This window comes from Condylura cristata, unplaced genomic scaffold (assembly GCF_000260355.1).
Source record: "Condylura cristata isolate star-nosed mole 26May11 unplaced genomic scaffold, ConCri1.0 scaffold00003, whole genome shotgun sequence".
Classification (NCBI taxonomy): Eukaryota; Metazoa; Chordata; class Mammalia; order Eulipotyphla; family Talpidae; genus Condylura; species Condylura cristata.
The window spans coordinates 71752446-71775130 of record NW_004567104.1 but is presented as its reverse complement, the minus strand read 5'-3'; the positions used below and the strand labels follow the sequence as shown (position 1 = coordinate 71775130).

Sequence of the window (22685 nt, the reverse complement as noted above, 5' to 3'; positions counted from 1 at the left end):
CGTCTTTACCAAGAGTAGCCCCCAAGAAAACCTCAAGTATAAAGTCATGTTTGTTTTGAATAAAAGTTGGATTCACACATCTTAATTTGGTATTGAGAAATGATTGAATTAATCTGTGAAAAGGAATTGATAACAAAATTCATGATTGACCTTCCTCCCGATGTTCTGGCTTTGTAAGGTAGCATTTCTTTGACAACATAGGTTTATTCCTGTCTGGGCCAGTTTTTATATGCCTAAAATCCCACCTTTTAGAAGTAGTCTCTGTGGGTCTTTGCTACCTTACACCCAAATGGCTTTGTTGCCCAAGTGATGCTAGCACAGCCTAAGGCAGTGCTTTCCCACTCGCCCCTAGTTTTCTCCTGTTGGAATAGGTCTGGTCTGTTCTGCATTACCCACAGCTTTACTCCTGGTAAGGGAAGTTTGGTTGAGATTGTTTATAACTTTAAGAGACCTGACCCTTGCTTGCTTGAATTATGTATGAATCTATCATTTACTTATAGTGACTATCTTTTAATAAATTGTTAAATTTGAAATGGTACTGCCAGGTACAGTTAACACATCAGTCTCCTTATGGGTAGTTAAATCATCTTTAGTGTTCTATATGTCCTGGTCCTGTGAGCCCATTGTATTTCAGAGGTATGTCTGTGCACAAGTTTTCATTTATAATCTTAGATTTTTTTAGGCCAGAGCATAATTTTGAGATGTAGGACAGACATTGGGTGTGATGCAGGACTTTTACTTTTCACCTATAGCCTTTAGTACTGTTGGAAATTTTACTTTGTGCATGTACCACATTTATAATAAAAATCACTTTGTTCTTAAATGGCATACTGTATTCTGCCTGCTCCAAGACTGAGCTTAGGCTGATAATAAACTTGATTTTTGATTCTCTTAGTACACAGACTGGGTAATGGTAAAAGAAGACTTGAATTTAAAATTTGTCAAAAGTAATGTAGCAGTAGTCATCAGGATGATGGAAAAGTATTTGTTTAGTGAGAAAGTTGCTTAAGAGGCCTACATCCTAATGGAAATCACATAATAGATGGAACGTTGGACTAAGAATAGGAAACCTTAACACCTTTGGATCTCAGTTTTGTTGTGCATGCTTGCATATTTGTAATCAGATGGTTGCACAAGAATCACAGAATTTGAGTGAGGTAGAATTTTCCGATTAACACCTCTCTTCCACCCTACATCCACACTCCACTTGTGAGTCTCTTTGAAATGAGCTCCTAGGCTCATTCATGGGTGTTAGGCCACGTAAGACTATTTTAAAAATTATGTGCACTTGTGGGTTTCCTGCCCTCCTCTCTCCATCACCCCCCCCCCCCGCAGCCCCCCTCCTCGGGGCTTCGTAAATTTCTTGAATGAATGAATGAATGAATAGATGTCATCATTTCCAGAGTTTAATAACCACTGCTTGCAGATACCTTGAAAAGTAAGTAGCCTGCCTGTCTGATTTAACATTAGGTCTACCCTTCTTATTACTGCTGAACTCTATAAGGTCCTCATTCCAATATAGAACAAAATACAGATATTTGTTGGTGATTTTAAAAGTAAGCTAAGCACTGGTAGAAAATGTTAAATTCTTAGCACTTACATTACCTGACATACCTGTCTGACGTCCATCGCCCTACCCATTCTGTGCTACAATAGAGGGTCTGTTGGAAAGCGTCATTCGTTATATGAGTAGGTGGATAGGTGGGCAGTTTTTTGTGTAGAGTTGCTTTACTTCATTTCTGATGATTTTTGTTAAATTTTTTAAAAATATAGCAATTGAAGATTTAAAAATATAGAAGTTAAAATTTGATATGGTTTAAACATGTTTGGTTTAAATAAGCACTTTTAACTAACATGCAGTACGTAATTAAGTCTTAACACCTTCTGTGTTCTCCTTCTATTAGAAGTCTTGAAAAGAATCTCATAAATTTGACCCTCTAGAGAAATGAGATAGATTTCTTAGTGTGTGTGCATATAAAAGAGGGTTTTTACAAGACTATCTTCTTCCATCATTTTGATAAAGGAAGGTAGTAATCACACGTGATTTTAAAGCTGTAAGTGATTAGTATTTAGTTTGGGATGTTTTTGATTCTGGCCAAATAATTGAATAATAAAACTAAGATGCATTCACATTTCCCCTAGGTACTCTAATGCTTTTCCTTATGATGTAATAAAAAGAAATGTTTTAACACACCAGAAAACTGAGTTTTGAAGGTGATAAACACTAAACCTTAGTTTCTTTATCTATATAAAATGGAACAAAGGTGACACAGCAGGATATTGGGTGGCTTCCATGGGCTAGTAGCATAATGAAACTGCCAGCCCAGGGCTTGCCACTGAATAAGTGTTCAGTGGGTGGCAGGTTATTACTATAGATAAGGAATGTCACAGATGGCGTTTAGAATGCCTGGAGAAAAATATTTATACTTTATAGTCTTATAGTACTGCTTTAGTTCATTTTAAACTGTTGGGACTGAATCTGCCCACTGAGGAAGCAGACACTTCAGGAAAGTTTCTTTCCTAAACACTACTTCTTCCCAGTAGTGATACTCAGTTAGTATATCCTGAGACTTAACTGAGGTTTACTATCTTAATGTATGAAACGTGGTAGCAACATTTTTAAAGTAGCAGAGACTAGGCAGATGTCCAACAGATCTCACGAAATTCTATGAGACCTGATTACACTAGGAGGAGGCAGTGGATTGTTTTAAATAATTTTATAGTTTAAATAATTTTCTGAATGTTCAGACTTAAGGGTTTCTGTTAGTTGGGGATGGTAGCTGCCTGTTTCTGGAATTGGGCTGAGGTAGCCCCCCACTGCCACATTTACAGAAAACTAAACCTCCATCTTTGAGGTTCTGATTATTTCAGAAACTGGTAATCTGAAAATATAAAATTATTTGATGCATAATAAAAATTCATTATCACTTGATTTTAAAGAAGTCCATTCTTAGTAGATCACATTCCAGAGTAACTAGTAAAACAGTGGTGATTTTACAAGAACCACAGGTAATATAGTCTACAAGTTGTTAATCACCTAGGAGAGAAGGAATACTAAGCACATTCTCTTTATTGTATAAGTGTTTGTTTTAAAAGACCTTTGTATTACATGTACATAATACAATGTAAAGCATATTTTTATTAAAAAGTTCATTGTGTGATATTTGGGTTACTTTGGTTTTCCAAACAATAAAAAAATACACCAAAAAAGTTTGTTTGTGTTAAATATCTCTGTTGTGTTACTATATACTCAACATCTTTTGAAGGAAAATTAGCTAAGTAGGACTTTGCTTTTGTAGAAAACTAAAGCCTCTTCCCTTGCCAAATACATTTATTCATTATTGATATCCAGAGACTCTTCCCAGTTGGTTCACACTGCTGTAGATGATGGTAACATTTATAAATATCGGGTATTTATAAGATTACTTTCTACTTTATGATCATTTTTGTTACCAAAGACTTAAAGCAGAAGTCACACATTGGTGGCCTGCAGGCTGGATTACTGGAAAAGTAGTGTGATGTACTTCAGGCTTAACTTCTACATATTGTCTGAATGTGTAATAGCTGTGAGTTAAATGTTCCCAAATGTGAACTCTGGTAAATTATGTGGACAGAGTCAGCTTGTGAGTTATATTTAAACAGGTATTTTGCAGTAGTCACGATCCTTATAACTGCTCAGAAGATGAAATTTTCCATTGAGTTCAGTAATTACATTTAAAATTGGTTTGATTTGTGCTGATTTCATTTTGCTTTGGATTTCTATGCCCAGAATTTTATATTTTTTTGTAGCTAATAATTTCTAATAGCATTTGAAATAGAACATTAGAGCATCAATCTAGTAGTGTAAACAGCATTCAACAGAACTAAGGAATATTCTACAGATTTTTTTTCAACATAATGTCTAAATTTTTCGTGACAATTTTTATATTTTTCTCTGTAAACTTTGCTGTAATGTTTGGTGATACTAAATTACAAGCTAGAGCGACCTCCCAGGTGTTTGAGTCGTTACCCAAAATGTCTATTTATTTATACTCTATAAAAATGTCTGAAAGTTTTAAAACCTTTGCTTTGGTCTTCTAAATATTGCATTACATTACCTTTTAGTGTTATATGGAACAAAATGTTTCCAAATATTCATCACAGTGTCCTCAACTTAGTGTCTGGCATTGTCCAGTGGGTAATTAATAATGCCCAGTCCACCACAAGTACTTGCCTTGGGTATGAATTCTCAGAAGGCGAAGCTCTTCAAACAGAACACAAGGAAGGTCTTGGCACAGAATCTTGAAAGCTACTTATCACAATTGTGTCCATTTCCCCCTGCACTTCTTAGACCTGCCGTAGACTCTAAATGGAAGTCTCCAACAGACATCTTGGGCTTGAGGTGGGAGGGACAGAAATGCTGGGCTCTCAGTTAATTTTGGTAGACAAAGATATTGCTGTGAAGAATTTCAGGTAAGACTATTCCTTCTTCCTCCCCCCCCCCCCAGCTCATACTGCAATGATAGGTTAACTGTATATTCTTCACTTGACTCCAGTAATGCAGCTTTTAACTCTGAGTCATAGCTGTTACATTTTGTCAGTTACAGTAAAGTAGCTAGTAGTTCATCTACCCCAAAAAATCTGAACAGTATTTATAAAGAACTTTAGGGAAATTTACCATGCTCTGTCTTACATTGTTTTGCAAAAATATAAGAAGTTATTCTAAAGAAAGAATTTCTAATTTCTTTTACATTTGAAACCTGGTTTTCATGTTTTATACTTACCGACATTATATATTAATTGACAACTCTTATTTTCTCTGACATGTTATAGGTGATATTTTGCATACTCTTAATGTATAATGCAATCTGAAAGTACTTTCTTTGAAAACTAGCTTCTTACTCCATTCTCCCTAGTTCCTAAAGCAGCATCTACTGTGAGAGGTACTGTCTTAATATTTGTCAGAATAAGTAAGCCCTCCCTAAATGTTGCCAGTTGGCAAATATAAGCAGAAGAAATGTATGGGGTTGCACTGTTAATTTCAATTTTCTGGAAGTCTGGAGTTTTAAAAAAACAAAAGAACTGGTAATTTATTTGTGTATGTAGAGAGCATAATCGCTGGGGATCTGATCTCAGGGCATGGGGAAAACCAAGAACGGTTATATCTTCTTCCTTTGTGTGGAAACATTGTTTTAGGTTTATACAAAATGCCACATTGACATTCATTCTGTTGAAATCAAATAAAAGTGGAACAACTAGGAACAGAAGAAGTTAGTGAAAGAAAATCGCAGCCTTTTACAAAGTAAATTTCAGGTTCTTGTAGGCTTACGATGGAAGAAACTCACCGTCCTAGTGGAGAGACCTGGACCGTGTAACTTCTGCACTTGCCTCCTAGAGGTGTCTTCTTGTGAGATTGGTCATCACTTCAACCACTACAGTTGAGACATTCAGCATGTATTTAACCAGTCAATACCTGCTGTGTGCTGCGCACCTACAGAGCACTAAAGATACCTGAATGAACAAGGCCTGTCTTCCTGGAGCTTATATTCTAGTGGGGCTTAGTTAATAAGTGCACTAATGGTTTTATGTGGAGATAATCTGTGAAGAATAAAATGCAACAGTTAGGGGTTAGTGGAATACCACATGGGATGTGCTCTTTTAAAAAGTAGGACAGCCAGGTAGAACATGTAGTGGGGTCATAGGAGATGAAATATATAGGAAAGAGCCAAGTCACGGTGAGTAAAGGCATTGTAGGTAGAGGGAAGTACTACAGGGGCTGCAGTGGGCTAATATGACTCAGTTGTCAGGCAGTGTTTAAAGACAGCTGTCAAGGGACAGGTTATGAAAGCAATAGGTGTCTCGAGCACTGAAGGGTGCCCCTCTTTGAAGGATGACTATAGCCACAGAAATCAGACTAGAACTAAGATTCACACTAGAAGGAAAGAGACTAGTTTGGGTGCTAATGCAATAGATGACATACAGTAGCTTTCCTTTGGGGTGGTATGGAAGTGATAATGGCTTCTGGCTTTATTTTGAAGACAGCTTATAAAATTGCCTTGTTACCCAAATATGGAATGTAAGAGGAAGAAGATATTTCACTGTTTTTGAGCTGAGCACTTGGTAGAATGTAACTGCCATTCCTACACATCTCAAGGAAAAAATGCATTTGATATGAGGATATCAAGTTAAAATGCTGGATATTTATCCTAATATTCAGGTATACGTGAATACCATGTAGACAACTGGTAACTAAGTATAAGGTGTAAATTCTGGCATCATTAGCAAGTACTATGTATTTAATTAATATTTAGATAACATGTAAAGTCACTGGAGTCTATTAGATTACCTAAGAATGGATTGTGAATAGAGGAGGGGAAAAGATGAGCCTGGAAATATTTCAGCATTTGGCCATTGGGAGTATTACTTGCTAGGAAAGAAGTCCTCTAAAGAATTTGTGTATCTCAGTCACTTACATCTCATGGACCTACAAGGTATTTTGTAATTGGGGGAACTAAAGTATGAAATGATGGCGTTAACCTACCCAAGGTCACAGCTGTAATTGGTGGAGCTAGAATTCAAGGTGTGCTATTAACGACTATCCTGTACTGCAAAAGATACTGAGAAGGTTCAGACAGTGGGCCAAGAGGCAAAAAGAGGAAGCCAAGTAAGGAGCGTTCCTAGGAAGGAACGAACAATTATGAGATGCTGTTGATGGGTCAAGGAAGAAAACCAGGATTTGCCAACTGGATTCAGTAAAATGAAGGTATTTTCCTATGTGACCTTGAGAAAAAAGTGGTTTCATTGGAATAATGGTTCCAAAAGCCCTACTACATAGAGTCAGGAGTGAACAAAAGATGGACAAATTGATACAAAGATTTGAACATGGCTTTGAGGAGATTTTGCTATAAAGGGTAACAGTAAAGTGGGGTGATATAGATGAGGGCACTTATTTTTTATTCCTAAAAAGATGGTGGAAACTACAGCATCTTTATTCTCAGAAGAGCCAATTGAGAAGAAATTGTGGATTGAAATTTTTTTCTGAAAGTTTTTTTAATGATATACCGACTAAATGAATAAAAATATGGTATATCCATATAACGGATATTGTTTGGTAATAAAGCAAAATGCACTGACACATACCACAACATGAATGAACCTTACGAAGATAAAAAGAAGCCGATCTGGAAGGGTCACGTATGTAATTCCTTACACAAAATGTCCAGAATAGGTGAATCCAGAAACAGAAAGTAGAGTCTGTAAATGAGTTGGGGGGCAATGAAGAGTGGTGAATAATGAATGCAGGGTTTTCTTTATATATATATATATTTTTTTTTTTTTTAAAGATTGATTTATGCATACAGAACAGGAGTACAGGCCATAGATGCAGGGATGGTGAGAGAATCCACCAAAGAGTAGGGAACAGAACAGGCAGATGGAGGAAGCACACTGCTGAGGGGAGCAGCAGGCGAGACAGGATATGTCTGCGAACACCCTGTGGATCACCTCTCTGGCCAGGGATTGAACTTTGCGCTGAAGCGGCTGTGGCTATCTTCTTCATAGTGCTGCACTCTAACCCCTTTGTGCCACCAGGGAGGGTGTAAATGTTATAACTTTAACTGTAATGGATGCCCAACTCAGCATACAGAAGTCCATTGAGTTACACATTTTACATGCCTGAGTTGTAAGCTACATGAATTTGGTCTCACTGAAGTTGTTAGAAAACAACTAAACAAAAGTAGAGAAAATGTTAAGGGGAAACATGAACATCTTATAGAACAGCCATCTAGGGACAGAAGTATGTGAATTGACTAGGGGAGAATTGTTGGCCAGAGTTAAAATGAGACCAGTCAGTGCTTTGGGGGTACAGTGAGCGCTAGCTCTGTTTAGCTGTAAGTTAGGTGGAAGATGTGGATTTAAAGCCAATGTTGAGATATTTCTGGGTAACTGGTGAGGGAGACCATGGACTCCAAGGCAGGTAAGGAAGAACAAAAACATGAAGGGCTTTGGGGAATGACCCCAGTGGGGTTGAAGAGTCTGGGATGAGGGGTTGGAGGGGACACTTCAAAATGAATTCAAGGATGAGAGTTACTTGTGATGAAAGGTCCAGGGCTTTTAGAGGCTCTGGCTGTGGTAGAATGGAAGACAGGATCATTGGAGAAGAGGTGGAACTACCTTTTCCAACTAACCTGCCTTTGCCAGTGTTGTTTGACCTGCTCTCCCCCTATACCAGCCACCCCTGCCTTCACATAGTCCATCCTTCCTTTTCTTGAAAGGTCCTGTTTAATATCCTCTATGAAAGTGTCTAGCTGATTCAACTGGTCACTCCTGCAGTGTTTAGCTGAGACCTACAGTGACACAGTTGGCCTCCCTGACTTCCCTTGGCCTGCAGTGCTTGGCAGAAAGCTGCCTTTTGTGCCCCTTTGCCACTGTCTTGAGAGTCCAAGGTCGAGGCTGGACTCCAGCCATGACTACAAGCTCCCCACCCCTTAGCCCCTAAGAGACCTGCAGTCTGTTTTACACAGTCTAAGCGTCTCCACAGCAGTGATACCCCCTTTTCATCTTTTTTAGTTATAATGCAACTTTGTGCACCCTAGGAAATGCCCTGTTAACTAAGTCTTGGTTATTTTGAGTTAAACTTGTGAGTTTTTGTTTTTGTTATAGTGCTTTGAAATACATTTGGGGCTGCTGCTGTTCCAACTGCCTTAGAATTTGAGCATTTTTTAGTCTTAAGTGACATTTCGCCCAGGACTGAGCTCTTCATGTTTTGTTTCTCCTTGGTCTTGTTAGCACTACTCTCCCCTAGCCTAGGTATGCGTAGGGTCGCAACCCATTGCACCTTGAGTAGCTGGGCACCTCTGCGTGTTAGATTGCAGTGGGAAATTTGTCTCCAAAAATGACTGGTCTTCCTAAATTTTGCATTGCATTGATGCCCCCATTTGCTGTCACTTAAAGAAGAAAACTTGCTCTGTCAGTCCTGCCCACTAAGTGAAATATCATTTCTAGCCCAGTTTTCAGTTCAGTTTCATCTCTGACCCCTAGGTTGTTGGGATGAGTCTACCTTACACTCTAATACCCTGCACTCCTTGCTTTCTGGAAACTTACTTGCTATGAGGACCGTTCAACAATGGAAATAGCATCATCCCTGGTAGAAATAATTTTAAGTCAAACTCCATGCGCCTCATAATTTATAAGGCCTCTGAATTGTTCCAACCCCCGGTGCAGTCTCAGGAAACCCTCACCTACCTGATGTTTGTGTGGTTTTCTTGGTTGATTTTTTTTTTTTTTAAGCAGATGTTTATTTGTAGTCACAAATTCTTTGCCGCTGACTCAGTAGTAAACATCTGTCGTTTTTCCTCTCATTAGTTTCCTTCAGAAGACATTTTACTACAGTTCAGTCCAGCACTCATTGCTGCTCACTTTGCTACCCCTCCCCTCTTAATCCCCAGCTGTCTTGACCAGCTCATACTGGCCTGTGTGTCCTTACCTTGAGACGCATCTGGGATGCCCCCTCCAGTTTCTGTGCATCAGTGTATGTGCTCACCTTGGTCACCATCCCAGCATTGTGCCAACCCTACCATGTTTGTTTCTACTGGGCTGTGTCCTGTTTGAAGTAAAGAGATTTTTATTTTTATGCTCCCAGCACAAGTGTTAATGTAAAGCCCAGGTGTGTGGATGGATTTTATTTTTGTAGCCCGGAAGCACATTCAGTGGTCTTGCACATCATACACAGATAAAAGGAATAACCACTTTGAGCTTTGGGCCTGGGTAACTCGCTATCTGTATACAGTTGGTGTCAGCTTTCTTACAAAAAAAGATTGAGCTTGCATGCCTACCAGGGGCTTATGCCACCTGATGTTTTTTAGTATCACTCATAAAAGTAACACATGTTCACTGTGTATATATTAAAAACAACTGAGGATAATGAAAAACAATCATCCATAATTGCACCACCTCAGGCCAACTTTGGGATTATTGGATTCGTCCAATGGGAATCCAGAAAGTGTTGGTTCCTAGAGTTAAAAGGAAACTAAGAAACAAGGGACGAGTTGAAGTGTATAGGGTTTTTAGTATTTACTTATGTATATACAAAGTGGGTTATAGGCCAGAAGTATGGGGGGTAGTTGTGTGTGTGTGTGACAGAGAGAGGATTCACCAGAGAGGGGAGCAGAACATCCGGATCATCTGAGGAGAGCAGAGGCCTACTGCACCATGTGGGTAGTTCTCTGTTCAGGATAGAACTCAGGCTTTAGTGCTGAGACTTTAACCCCTATACTACCAGGGAGGCCCACTTGAGAGAGTTGTTTTAAAGCAAATCCCAAATACAAATATCTACATATATGGAACAGATGAATTGGGCAATGTTTTTATAAGAAGATTAATTTTAAATGTTGTCATTGTGAGTGCTAACTGAAATCAGGCTCCTCAGATGCATGTGTGATCAAGGATTTAGAATCTGCCCATCTACTTTTGGATGAGAGGAGGTGGCCTGTGACCTCTTGCCAGGTTGGTGGTTGAGGACACCACTCATGGAGGGAAGTTCAGGAGTAGGGCCTTCTCACTGCCCTGCAGAGAGTCACTGGTTCATCTTAGAAACTCATCTGAATTTAATTGTTAGAATAAGGCACTTTGAGTCCCTTCTCCATTTTTCTAGTATTTAAATTTTTCTACTGGCCTCTTAAGTCTACAAATAAGTACTGAATGTGCTACACTGGCCCCTATGACAGAGACAACACTGGTCCTTCTAGTCTTTGAGTAAAAACTGAAGGGAAGATAAAGTTGGATTTGTTCAAGTGCTTCTGTATATGATACCTCTGTTAAAGTGACAGTACATGGGTATTTTTTAAAATTTATTTATGCATACAAGAACTGGGGTACAAGTCTACACACTTGGGGGTGACACGGTTTCTTTAAAAAGTGAGAGCAAGGACATAGGTGCTTCTGTTGTCTTGATGTGTGGTATATACTCAGTAAATACTCTAAGAAGGGTTGCCACTGACTTTCAGTCCAAGATAAAGTAGTTCTGTAAACAATCGTTGGAATTTCCCTAATAAGATCCTGTAAAGGAACAGGACCTTTGCCACATTCATCTATTCCATAATTCCCAGTTTTTCGTGGTGGAAACTATAGTGTTTCTCAACTTTAGATCTGACATAGGAAAGTAAGTATAGTTAGATTTTTCCCAACTATCAAGAGTGCCCAGCTATACTGGGTATTGGGAGACCAGATGGGCTCAATAAGATGTTAACAATCAGAAATGGAAAGTTCTGCAAAGCCAACTATTCAGTTTAGATATTTATTACCTGTCAAAATAATTGAATAGAATAATTTCAACCATTAACTATGTCAAACCCCCAATTCACACATATTTTACATTGTTTAATCTCAGCAGGACACTACCCCATTTCTGAGGCACTTGTCCAGATTATTGCATGTTAAAATTATATTTCACCAAACAAAAATTTGTTCTCTTGAAGCATTTAAAAAGATGTTTAAATAGCAAAGCTGTGAGTCTTTATGATAAACCACTTATAAACCGTTTTGCATACATTTTGGAATCCATACTAAGTATTTAAGTCTGAGAGGATAGTATTGCTCTACACGTTATAAAGAGCAAAAGTTGAACAGAACATTTTCTGTTACTAGTGTAACGCCAATTGATCATAACATTTGCCTTCTGTTTATAAGGAAATAAATGGAGAGGTGACAGTGCCTTTCTGTTAAGTGGTGAAACACAGATTCCTTCTTTACCATACAGTTAAGTGACAAGTTGCTGAATTTGTGATGACTCTGACATGAGAATATGTGCCAACCCGCCTGTAGATGGGGAGTAAGACCAGGAGGTCTGTCATTTCAAGCAGCATCAACTTTGTCAGAATTGCTGCCTTTGGAAGAATGAATAGAAGCTCCTTGAGGGCTTGCGCCAAGTTCCTCTTGCTGTGCTTTGAAACGGGACCTGTGAAGAGGCACTCTGTCTCTGTTCCAGTGGCGCTCCCCGCATAATGCCTGCGTGAGGCATTTTAGTGACAAACATTAGGCCTTCCTCCCTCACTGGGTGTTTTGGGTCAGTTTTAACCCAATTGTTTTAGTACAGAGTGAAAGCTTAGAGTGTAAAATTTTCTAAAAATACACCTGAGATAACCTTCAGTCCTCTATGTCATTAGGACTTAGTATATTGTTTCTCAATTGTCGAGTATTTTTGAGTGGTAAAACTGCTACTAATAAAGGCTTATGGAAATTGTGACATAGGCTTTCCTGAAGTCAGTAAATTACGACTTTGACCTCTACCTACATACTACTATAAACTTAATATGTATCTTTACATAATATCCATAGTACATAATCTTTGAATTTGCCACACATTACTTTTGGGCCCTCATGTTGGTTTTTCTCCTACTTAGAATGGCAAACAAGAGGAGGATTGACTATTCTGGAAGGAATGTCATCTTGCTGCACATTCAGGAAATAGCCGAAAGTAGATGCATCTTTCATCTTGTTTTACTTGTTTTGTATTGCCTTTTAGGTACTCAAGGAGTTGCACCTGGTCCTGTAATTGGGCTCCAGGCACCGTCCACTGGTCTTCTCGGCGCCCGCCCTGGTCTTATCCCACTGCAGCGCCCTCCAGGCATGCCTCCACCTCACCTGCAGCGATTTCCTCTGATGCCGCCTCGTCCCATGCCACCACATATGATGCACAGAGGGCCCCCCCCAGGACCGGGGGGCTTTGGAATGCCTCCCCCTCATGGAATGAAAGGTCCCTTTCCACCACACGGCCCCTTTGTTAGGCCCGGTGGAATGCCAGGGCTGGGAGGCCCGGGGCCAGGCCCAGGGGGCCCAGAAGACAGAGACGGAAGGCAGCAGCAACCACAGCAGCAGCAGCAGCCGCCACCGCCACAGCCGCAACCACAGCAGCCACCGCCGGCTCAGCAGCCACCACCAACTCAACAGCCGCCACAGCCGTTTAGAAATGATAACAGGCAGCAGTTCAATTCAGGTAGAGACCAAGAAAGGTTTGGAAGAAGATCCTTCGGAAATAGGGTGGAAAATGACCGGGAACGGTATGGGAACCGTAACGATGATAGAGATAATAGTAACCGTGAAAGGAGAGAGTGGGGAAGAAGGAGCCCTGACCGGGACAGGCACAGAGACTTGGAAGACAGAAATAGACGCTCTAGTGGGCATCGAGACAGAGAGAGAGATTCTAGAGATAGAGAGTCTCGTAGAGAGAAGGAAGAAAACCGAGGGAAGGAGAAGCCCGAGGTGACAGACAGGGCAGGTGGTAACAAAACCGTTGAAGCGCCCATTAGCCAAGTGGGAAATGTAGACACTGTTTCAGAACTTGATAAGGGCGAGTCTGAGCCTGCAGTTGTAAAGCCTTCTGAAGAGTTACCTGCTGAGGCTACCTCATCCGTTGAACCCGAAAAGGATTCTGGCTCAGCAGCAGAGGCTCCTCGTTAGAGACTGGATTTGTCCACATTGACAGTGACACTCTGGAGTGTAGCGCGTGAGGTGTACAGATGCTGTATTATATTTGCTCCTGCTATATCCCAGCCCCACGGTAGTTGGTGGGGAATTGTAAGCAATTTGATTGCTTCCCTTCTATTTAAAAATAGCCACAAAATAACAAAAAATACCGAAATATGAATAAATATTACCCTTTTTGCTGTAACTTTTTAAAAGTTTTGACTTTAAAAAGTTTACAAATCGTAATTAGAAGTGCTCTCTATTTTTTTTTTTTTTTAATTTAAGACAAGGTAACGGTGAAAGCTCCTCAAAAACAATAGGGATGTTTTTAATAAACTCTATTTTCGTAACAAACTTTAATGTGTGCTATTCTTCCTACACTGCATTAAGGTGGAAAAGGATTGGTCACCATCAAAGTTTGAACTGTTAATACTGGAGTCTAAATTAGACTTGTTTATTTGATGGAAAGAGACATCTTTATGTAGTTATTCTCAAACACTTTCATTTGTAATACTTTGATTTTTAGCATTTCAATCATATGGTAAAGGTTAGTCATTTACTGTAATTGAAAAACTTGTTTTGCAGTTGAATCAAGTTTTTTTTTTCCCCCTGCCTTTGGCTTTGTGGTAAATGTATCCTAATTTTGTAAAGAGGAATTTTTGCTGGGGGGAAATGGGATCCCCCACCTTTCCCACTGTGCTATAAATCATCTGATTGCCTGGGTGTTACTGAGAAAAGATTGTTCTGTCAAATTCAGTTTTCAAAAGGGTAAAAGAAACTGAGGTTAACATTTGCAATCTGAAAGCTCTTTTTGTCTTGTATGTTTTAAGGACTTAATGCAACCTGTTGCTTCCTGTCAGCCTTGCCTGTTGCCCATCTTGACTCTTCTAAGCTCCCCGCTGGGCAAAGGTAGACAACTATTTGCCACGTATAAACTACCTAATCTTTTGCTTAAAATTGTTGGAGTGATTAGGAAAATTAGGTGTAGGTTACTACATGGAGACATCTGAAGCCAAACTTGTATCTAAAATAGGAAAGCACTTACACGAAGCTGTGTGCCCAGTGCCAAGGAAGAGAACTGCTGTTACTAATGCCGAGTATTCATACCCTTCTGGAACGTTTTTTGTTAACTGCCCTAGCTTCGTTGTGCTGAGTATTTGGCCTTTTCTTTACCTCATCCCCAGGTGAAGCTGCTTTACCGCTTTGGTTTGAAATAGCATGCTGCTGCAAGATCTTTGCCAGGGGAGAGTATGTTTTAGGAAATGTTTGTGTTCCTGCCTTCAGGAGATAAAATCCTGTTTCATGTCTGCAGACGTGAATGATAAAACATAAAAGTCCTAATTGAAGCTGCTTCTGTTAAAATATAAGATTTAGTGTTCAGAGTGCAGCCCCCATTTCTAATTAAAAGTATTTTGCCCAGCACAAAACCCCCAAAGTACTAAGAGGCAGTGATTACACTTGCAGCTTTTAAGGTCATGGGAGTTCCTATGAATCACCTGCATATGTGACCAACTGTACATCAGTGGAATCTGTTAAATACTGTTTAAATTCTCCACCTGACAGTGGTTTTAACCACTTGTGAGCATATTGTTCTTTATCGCCAATTTTAAAAACACTGCAAATTGTCTTTTCTTTCCTAAATAATCTTCTATATTTAAGTACATCATATATTTATATGATCAGAAATGTAGTCTATTTCAGATTTCTAGCAGAAAAAATCCTACAATTTTCAATAAATTGTAATCCACACAGCCAACCCTGAGTTAGCTTAATATTTCATGTGAGAGCATTCTGTTACCGAAGTACGTATTTACATTAAGAAAACTAGAACTGAATTCAGTGATTGGGAGCATAAATTCTTATCAACAACCCACAAACATTTCCTCAGTTCCATTCACATGTTGTATTCTTTGAATGGGCTAGTCTGAAAGGTTGTGCCAGCTTCTAATAGATTACAAACGAAAGGTGATAGGGCCACCAAAGTGGAGTATGTGCCATTTCCACAGGTAGGTATCTTAACCATCCTCAACCTAACCTGCTATTCACAACTTATAAGTTAACCAGTGGGCTCTCAAATATGACATCTACTTTTAAAAGTAGGAAACGTAGGTACTTCCTGAACCAAAATGCTGTGAAGTAGCTAAGCAGGCAAGATCCTGTTTGTCTTAGCTATAAGATTAGCTGCTAAAATTTTAAAACATTTTGATTCTCATTTAAGACACTTTCAAATGAGAGCTTCTTGATAGCTAGTACCTATCAAAGTAACTCCATATCTGTTCCATTCAAGCTCTATGACTATAGGTAGTTTATTATTTTAATAGGTTCAAGGTACAGTCCCATACAGGGACATGTTTATCGCAGGCCTTAACGAGAACTGAAGAAACTCAAATTGAGATTAATACGGACAGTAGGTGATTTAAGTCTGGGAAAGTACAGAGATCACTGAAACACATAGCAATTAAAAGTCACACAAATCACCTTTAAGTTTACAATGTTTAATGTTTATCAAGTTAAATTTCTACAGCTAGCGAGAGAACGTGAGTTACAGGACACAGACCACATCCCAGGGAATGTTTACTGTGTGATGCCAATGACACCACAAGCCAACCGACTTCCAGCATTTCCCGTCTTTGTACTTTCTTCGTTGCCACCTTTGCCCAAGTCATCTTGCTTTTCATGGACCTTTAAGAAATGGTAAGAACATACAACTTAGGGGCATCCAGTATGACCCCCTCTTCCCAACAACACCCAAATGACTTAGCCATTTAAGATGACATGTTAGAGTAAGTCTACCAGGAAATGTACTAATATTCAGTAGAAAAATGAGAAACCACTTGATTTTCTTGATGCAAAACCATAAATCACCTTTAAACACCAGGTATTTCACTGGCACCTCTCAGTGAAATATTATAAACTGGCAGGCCAGCAGCTGCTGGTCTTCATCTGTGGGAATGTCAGTGACCTCGTTACAAAAGACTCATATAGTTAAGTTGCTTTGGGGAAGTGATACAAGCTATAGATAATAGGTATCTAGAAATACCTAAATTCTTTAAGTTTCAGTTTTGCTCTGCAAACACTGATAAAGTTTTTCTGCTCCATGACTGGCTGAAGAAAAGTAAGACGAAGGGTCATCTGAAAGCGACAGCTGACTATTAACTGTCCTCTGAGGTAGGCGAAAGCCCACGTTACTAGCATTCTGCGCCATCAGGTACAGCTCCAAGCTGAAGCAAACATAAGATTAACCTGCAGATGTGAATGAATTAATAAGGTCTGTGCCAGACTTCAGACTTCAAAATATCCTGTTGAATGACATGGGGGATACCTGTTCTAAAACGAGATAAAGACTACACGTTTTTTCTACCATGCGGATCTAAAATGATCCAATGTAGTATGATTTGTTACTGTGCAGCTTAGAACAGTGTTCCTAAGGGACCCACATCATTCATTCATCTTCACTGTCATCATCCAATAAAATAATCGCTTCTGCGCGGAACGGAAAGTACAACATAAGTGGATCCTGAGAAACCTGGACAATCATGAAACAGCAAGGACTGAGACAAGAAATTTATGCAAGTTTTTCCAGAAAAACTTACCACCATCGTGCGGCCAATGATGGAATGCTCCCCCGAGAGCGAGATCATGGAGTCCTGGATAAACACCTTGGCCGTGCCGTCCTTGCCGGCTGTCACGTTGCCCAGGTCTCCAACATGCCTTACACAAAAAAGCATCAGAGGAATTAGGACTGAGCTCCACCTCACGTAACCTCAAGAGACTTCAGGAGCTAAGTGACAAACTGTCAGACAGGGTGGGCTATGAGACGAATACAGCACTCACCGACAGGACCCACTTTTCCAGGTGGACAAATCCTGAAAACTTAACTAGACATTCTAGACCCAGCTCTTCACAGGCTTCCAGCCATCAGCAGGGAGCAGGGGAGCTGTGGCAAGGGCAGACCACCCACTCCGGGGGCGAACAGCACCAAAGGGTAAAAGGCTCAGTGACCGGTTATCCTGTTCACTTCCGGCCTGGCTAAGAAAGCTAGGCCTTAGGCCTCTGTTAAGACGAATGAATCTTGTGCTTAATATTTTTCTGAAAGACTGAACACATATACAAATGGAGTCCCACAGAACTGTCGCTATCAAATGATCTACAAATCTTCCTATGTTTCCCAATGGTTTATTTTGTGAGCACTCTTATTCCTGACATGTCCTGTACAGGTTCCCTTCGGCACTTGTATTAATCCTATAGTCAATAAAGGTTACAAAAGCAAACAGCTTAATTCAGTGTCCCCATTTGTCAATTCCTTAGCCATGAGCACTTGGGGGCAGGGGAGGGGATTGAGGGGCAACACTTCAAGCACAGAGGTGGGGCAGGACACCCGATTCTCCCACCGTGCAATTCTTAGGTGTGCAGTGCAGTGACCCCCAGAGCCACTGCCATCACTTCAGGGGGAGCTGAGCAGGCTGTCACTCACCTCTCTGGATCCTTTGGACCACCATGCTTTTTGGAATGAGGATTAAAGTGAGGACCTGCACTGGTACAGCCTATTAATCAAAAAGAAGTAGCTAAATTATGAATCAAAATTTCAAATTAAATTCTAAAAGGAAACTGGCCTTTGGTGAAACGTCAAATGGAGAAACTGCCAACCGACATCATGCTGCCCGGTAATACAAAGCAAGCAGGCGGCAGCACCTCAGTACAAATGAAACGGGCAAGGACTAGGGACAAGTTCTAACCATGCATGACACTGGCAAAGTCAACACTTCTCCAGGCTTGGGTTTCTTCAAGGGCCCTGTAAGACCAGAGGGCGGGGACTTGCCCTGCCGCACGTTCCCTGCTAATTAGTGTCATGTGACGATTCCTGTTCACAGAAGACAGTAACCAAACTACAGAGAACACCTCGCTAGAAACACTAGCAGGCAACCTCCTGTCTGGGCCTTGACTGGGTGCACACAGGGTAGGAAACGGCCCCCTCTGTTCCAGCCCCGGCCCTCACTGCCCCAGCTGGGTGGTCAGTGCTCCGTGCTCCAGGAAGCACTCTTCCCACAGGACCTGGCCACAACAAAGCCGGTTCTTTCAGAGCTGTCTTTTGTTCAGCCACTGATGGAAAGTTTCCACTGTTTACAGCTGTTACCCAGCCACACACACCCCTGCCAGGGAGAAGATGGGAAGCAGCCCCATAAGTCAAAGCCACAGAGCAATGGTCCTCCCATAAGAGGAGCAACCCTGGGCAACCTGAGGAATTTAGGTAATTATTGCAATAGATCAACCCGGCCATGGGTACTTACAACAGGAACCCGGCTATGGAACACTGAAACAAGTCCCAGTCAACTGTCATGAAAAACCCAAACACTGTCATCACGCAATGCGGCCACAGGTCACCCACTGCAGTTTAACCCCATATTCTTCAACTTGCTTCTAATCCCGCATAGTGACAATGGAGTTCAACCAAAGCACAGTGTTTAAGTCTCCCTCAGTCTTGTCTTTCTTCTGTCCCACAAAGAACCTTGAGGTGGAAGTGCACAGTTGTTCCTTCAGGATGATGCAGAGAAATGTAGCCCCTGTGGAAACTCGCACCTCTGTACCCCAGCTCACAGCCCCCTGGGACCACTACAGAGGGGAAGAAAGTAGCTTAATTCTTTGTTCCCTACAGTTTTATTTGAAAAACACCCATGGGGCCCTCCCTCGTGGAGCAACCAGTTAAAGCTGGCCACAGCCTCCTCAGTGTGAGTTCGATCCCCAAGCAGAGAGCTGACCCACATGGGGCAGCAAACCTCCTGTCTCCCTGCTTGTCCCCTCAGTACTTCATCGATATGCCCCTTCTGCTCCCCATTCTGCCTCTGGTGAATCCTCTCACCACCCCTGCACCTCTGGCCTGTACCCCAGTATTGTATGCATACATAAATAATCTTAAAAAAAAAAAAATACCTGACACTAGGTGATCACGCCATCACACATGAAAAACCCCAATCCTTCCCATTCCTTTCACTCTGCAGTGAAAAGCCAGGTTTGTGGTTCACGGCAGTTCTATTAACTTGACTTTTTGTTTAATGTGGGGGTAACTGTCTTCACACCTGTGTACCTTACTGGGTTCGTAGGCAGGGTCCCTGATAGAGCAATACCCACCTTGCGTGTTATCTCCAAACTGATGCACGTGGAATCCATGTTCGCCTTCAGTCAGTCCCGAAATGGTTCCCGAGACCTCCACCAGGCCATTCGCCTTTATTCAAAGAAAAGTGCAATAAGTGAGAGCACAAGAGCTTCTGAACAGAGCAAAGAGGAGAATCTTTACCATTCATTGGAAAGAACACGGATTTGGTAAACAAAACTTCTGTGTCCAAATCTCAGGCACACCACTTCATACCAGTGAACGATCAGCAGGCTGTCTGCACCCCAACACGAGGGCGGGGCGATGTGCTCCCACATGCAAGCCTAGGAGCCCTGCACCCCAGCCTCAGTTAAACAGAACCGCACAGGAAAAGCACCGAGCCAGGGCTAGCAGAGCAGGGCGTACGGACAGGTGTGCTCCCGCCCAGCGACGGCTCCTGTGATGAATGTGCAGTGAGCACCGGCAAGTCTGTACACACTTCTGGGCAGAATCTGTGTGCTCCCACTGCACAGGCACAGTGTATGTGAACAGAGCAGTTTTTAACCCAGATGCTAGCACATCACACTTCACACCTCACTTTCTTCCTATAAACTCTCTTCACATAGCAAACATGCAGGTTTGCCATAAAGAAAAATGCACCCTGAAGTGTCCATGCTAATTCCCTACCCTCCAGTGGAAGGGTGTTTTATCAGTTACCAGCTGATATTTTTGATTCATAGTCAGAAAATATCCTATCCCACTGCCCTGGGGGCTAATTCTAGTCTAACCAGAGGTTCTGTTTCTGGAGTTTTTAAAAGTAATCTAGTAAAGGCCCTCCCTGGTGGCGCAGCGGGTTAAAGCACAGCACTGAGAATCTGAAGCCACTTCCGCATGAGTTCGATTCCCGCCTGCCGCCTGCCCCGGAGGAGACCACATGGCGAGCCAGACCTCTCCTGACCCGCCCGCTGCTTCCCTCAGCAGTGTACTTTGTCATTCTGCCTGTCCTGCTCCCCACTCTGTCTCTGGTGAAGCCTCTCACCGCCCCTAAGCCTCTGGCCTGTACCCCAGTTCTGTATGCACAAATAAATAAATAAATCTTTAAAAAAAAAAAAAGTAATCTAGTAAAGACAATAAAAAATCTTTTAAAAAAAAGGGTCCTCCCTGGTGGTGCAGCGGGATAACACACAGCACTGCAAGCTAGCAGCAGCTGCTTCAGTGCTGGTTCGATCCCCGCCCCAGAAGTGACCCACATGGCGCGGCAGACCTCTCCTCTCTCGTCCACTGCTCCCCTCAGCAGTGTACTTCGTTGATCTGCCTGTCCTGCTCCCCACTCTGTCCCTGGTGAATCCTCTCACCGGCCCTGCACCTCTGGCTTTACCCTAGTTTTGTATGCACAAATAAATAAATCTTTTTTAAAAAAGGTGAAGTCAATCACAGACATTCCAGCAACAGTGAGAGGTCATGATACTGCGTGGCTCCCTTCAGAAACCATCACTGCTACTAGATCTCAGGAGCTAAAACAGACACAGCAACCACACTACACAGTGATGCAGAAATGGTGCCTCTGATTTCATCAATAGCCTGGTTTGTTTTTAAGTGTAAGCAGTTACAAGAGGTGTTAGCTTGGAGATGTGACAGTCCCTGGATAGGTACCACTGCTCCAGTGTTGCCCTTTCTGTTGAAAAAATATATATATTTTTTTTGAAAAACATATCATGATTCTTCCAAATATAACCTTGAAGTGTTGTCCCCCAAACACACAGTGTTGTCAAGAGCAAAAGGAAAAAATGCACGGAGCAGACAAGCAGCCCAGCCACGCCTGTGCTGTCATCTCACAGGCTCGGGACAGGCCAGGGGCACGCACCGTCCAGTGCAGCACCGTCAAAGCTAATTTAGGCGAGGGCCAGATCTCCAAATACTGTGAGAGAAGCTTAGAGTTTGGAGAAATGGCCCACTTTTTAAAAACTGGAAACTAATCTACAATTTTAAGTGCCCAAAAGGCCCAATACAGTTTATTGTCAGCTAATGTCTGATCCCTGCAGCGCTTGAAAGCTTCACTACCAAAGGCCTTCATCAGGTCCAAAGAGCACCAACAAAACGAAGTTTGGCAATAAAATGAGGGCACACAGGGCAGTCGGGTTCAGAGCCTGGTTTCTGAAAACCACTGAGCTTCTCTGCAGCCAGAGAAAAGAGCTCCCTGAAGCACAACATAAAGAGCCACCGGTGGGCAATCTCACAAAGACTGGACAGTTTTGTTACAAACACCATCCTTGCAAAACTGCATCCAGCAGTACTATGAGCAAGTATGTACTTTTACTAGGATGTCTTTGACCATCTCGCTAATATGGCCTATGCTTGGAGTAATTCCAACTCACTTTATGCTCTCCGAAGAGAGTTAAATGACCACTTCATGCAAACAAACCCCAGTCCACTACCCTCCAGAAACTGTTCTCAATTCTCACGGATTATTAGATACACAGTGGATACCAGAATACAGGCACGCTCAGGCTACACCCTGACAGACTCTGATATAAACTGGTCTGGAGTCGGGGGCCTGTATTTTCTGTTAAGGTCCCCAAAAGAGTCTAGCGCGCAGCAGTGTGGCCGCGGCTAGGTAAGACTCGGCTTGGGCAAATCCCTGAACAGTCGGCGAAGCCAGGAACCTGGGCTTAGGGATAAAAAATTGACTTTTCGCAAAAGGAAACGAACCCAAAATGGAAAAAACTGCTGTTCTGGAAACCCTCCTAATAAGAGGGTGTGTTAGCTCTCTGGCTTTCGGAGCCGTGCCCGAGGCCATCATCTTTTTTACAACCTGACCGTGACCGCGAGCAGGAGGCGGCTAACGTTTCTGTAAAGGGCCACGGGCGGTCTGTGTCGCCTGATATTTCACCACGATCCTTTACACCTAAACGTGGACATACAAGGTGCAGAGCTAGACAAACGCGGGGCCCGGGCAGCATGCGGCCTGCTGGTCCGGGGCTGCAAAGCCCAAAGGGCTGCAGGCTGCCAGGGCACCCAGGCGCCCCTCTGCCTGACGGCGGACTGCGCAACGACGCCGGCCGGCTCCAGCGCACCCACAAATGACCGCGCAGGGAGGCGCCGGCCTCTTCGAAACGCCCAGTCAGCGCCGAGGCCCCAGGGCCGCCGCCGGGCTCGC

At 42.1% G+C, this 22685-nt stretch overlaps 2 protein-coding genes across 4 annotated transcripts in view; one reads left to right on the top strand and one right to left on the bottom strand.

Moving 5' to 3' along the window:
• SCAF4 (SR-related CTD-associated factor 4) overlaps positions 1 to 13794 on the top strand; it is a 53555-nt gene extending 39761 nt beyond the window's left edge. For all 3 annotated transcript variants that reach the window (XM_012733895.1, XM_012733897.1, XM_012733891.1), the window contains exon 20: positions 12500 to 13794. In XM_012733895.1, the coding sequence (XP_012589349.1) occupies positions 12500 to 13434 (935 nt within the window). In that variant the 3' untranslated portion in view covers positions 13435 to 13794. The remainder of the gene's footprint in view (positions 1 to 12499) is intronic.
• Positions 13795 to 15919: 2125 nt separating this feature from the next.
• Positions 15920 to 22685, bottom strand: part of SOD1 (superoxide dismutase 1, soluble) — a 7208-nt gene continuing 442 nt past the window's right edge. The window contains exons 2-5 of the mRNA XM_004675345.2: positions 19567 to 19660; positions 17915 to 17984; positions 17034 to 17151; positions 15920 to 16122 (exon numbers count right to left, since the gene is read on the bottom strand). Of these exons, the coding sequence (XP_004675402.1) occupies positions 16015 to 16122; positions 17034 to 17151; positions 17915 to 17984; positions 19567 to 19660 (390 nt within the window). The 3' untranslated portion in view covers positions 15920 to 16014. The remainder of the gene's footprint in view (positions 16123 to 17033; positions 17152 to 17914; positions 17985 to 19566; positions 19661 to 22685) is intronic.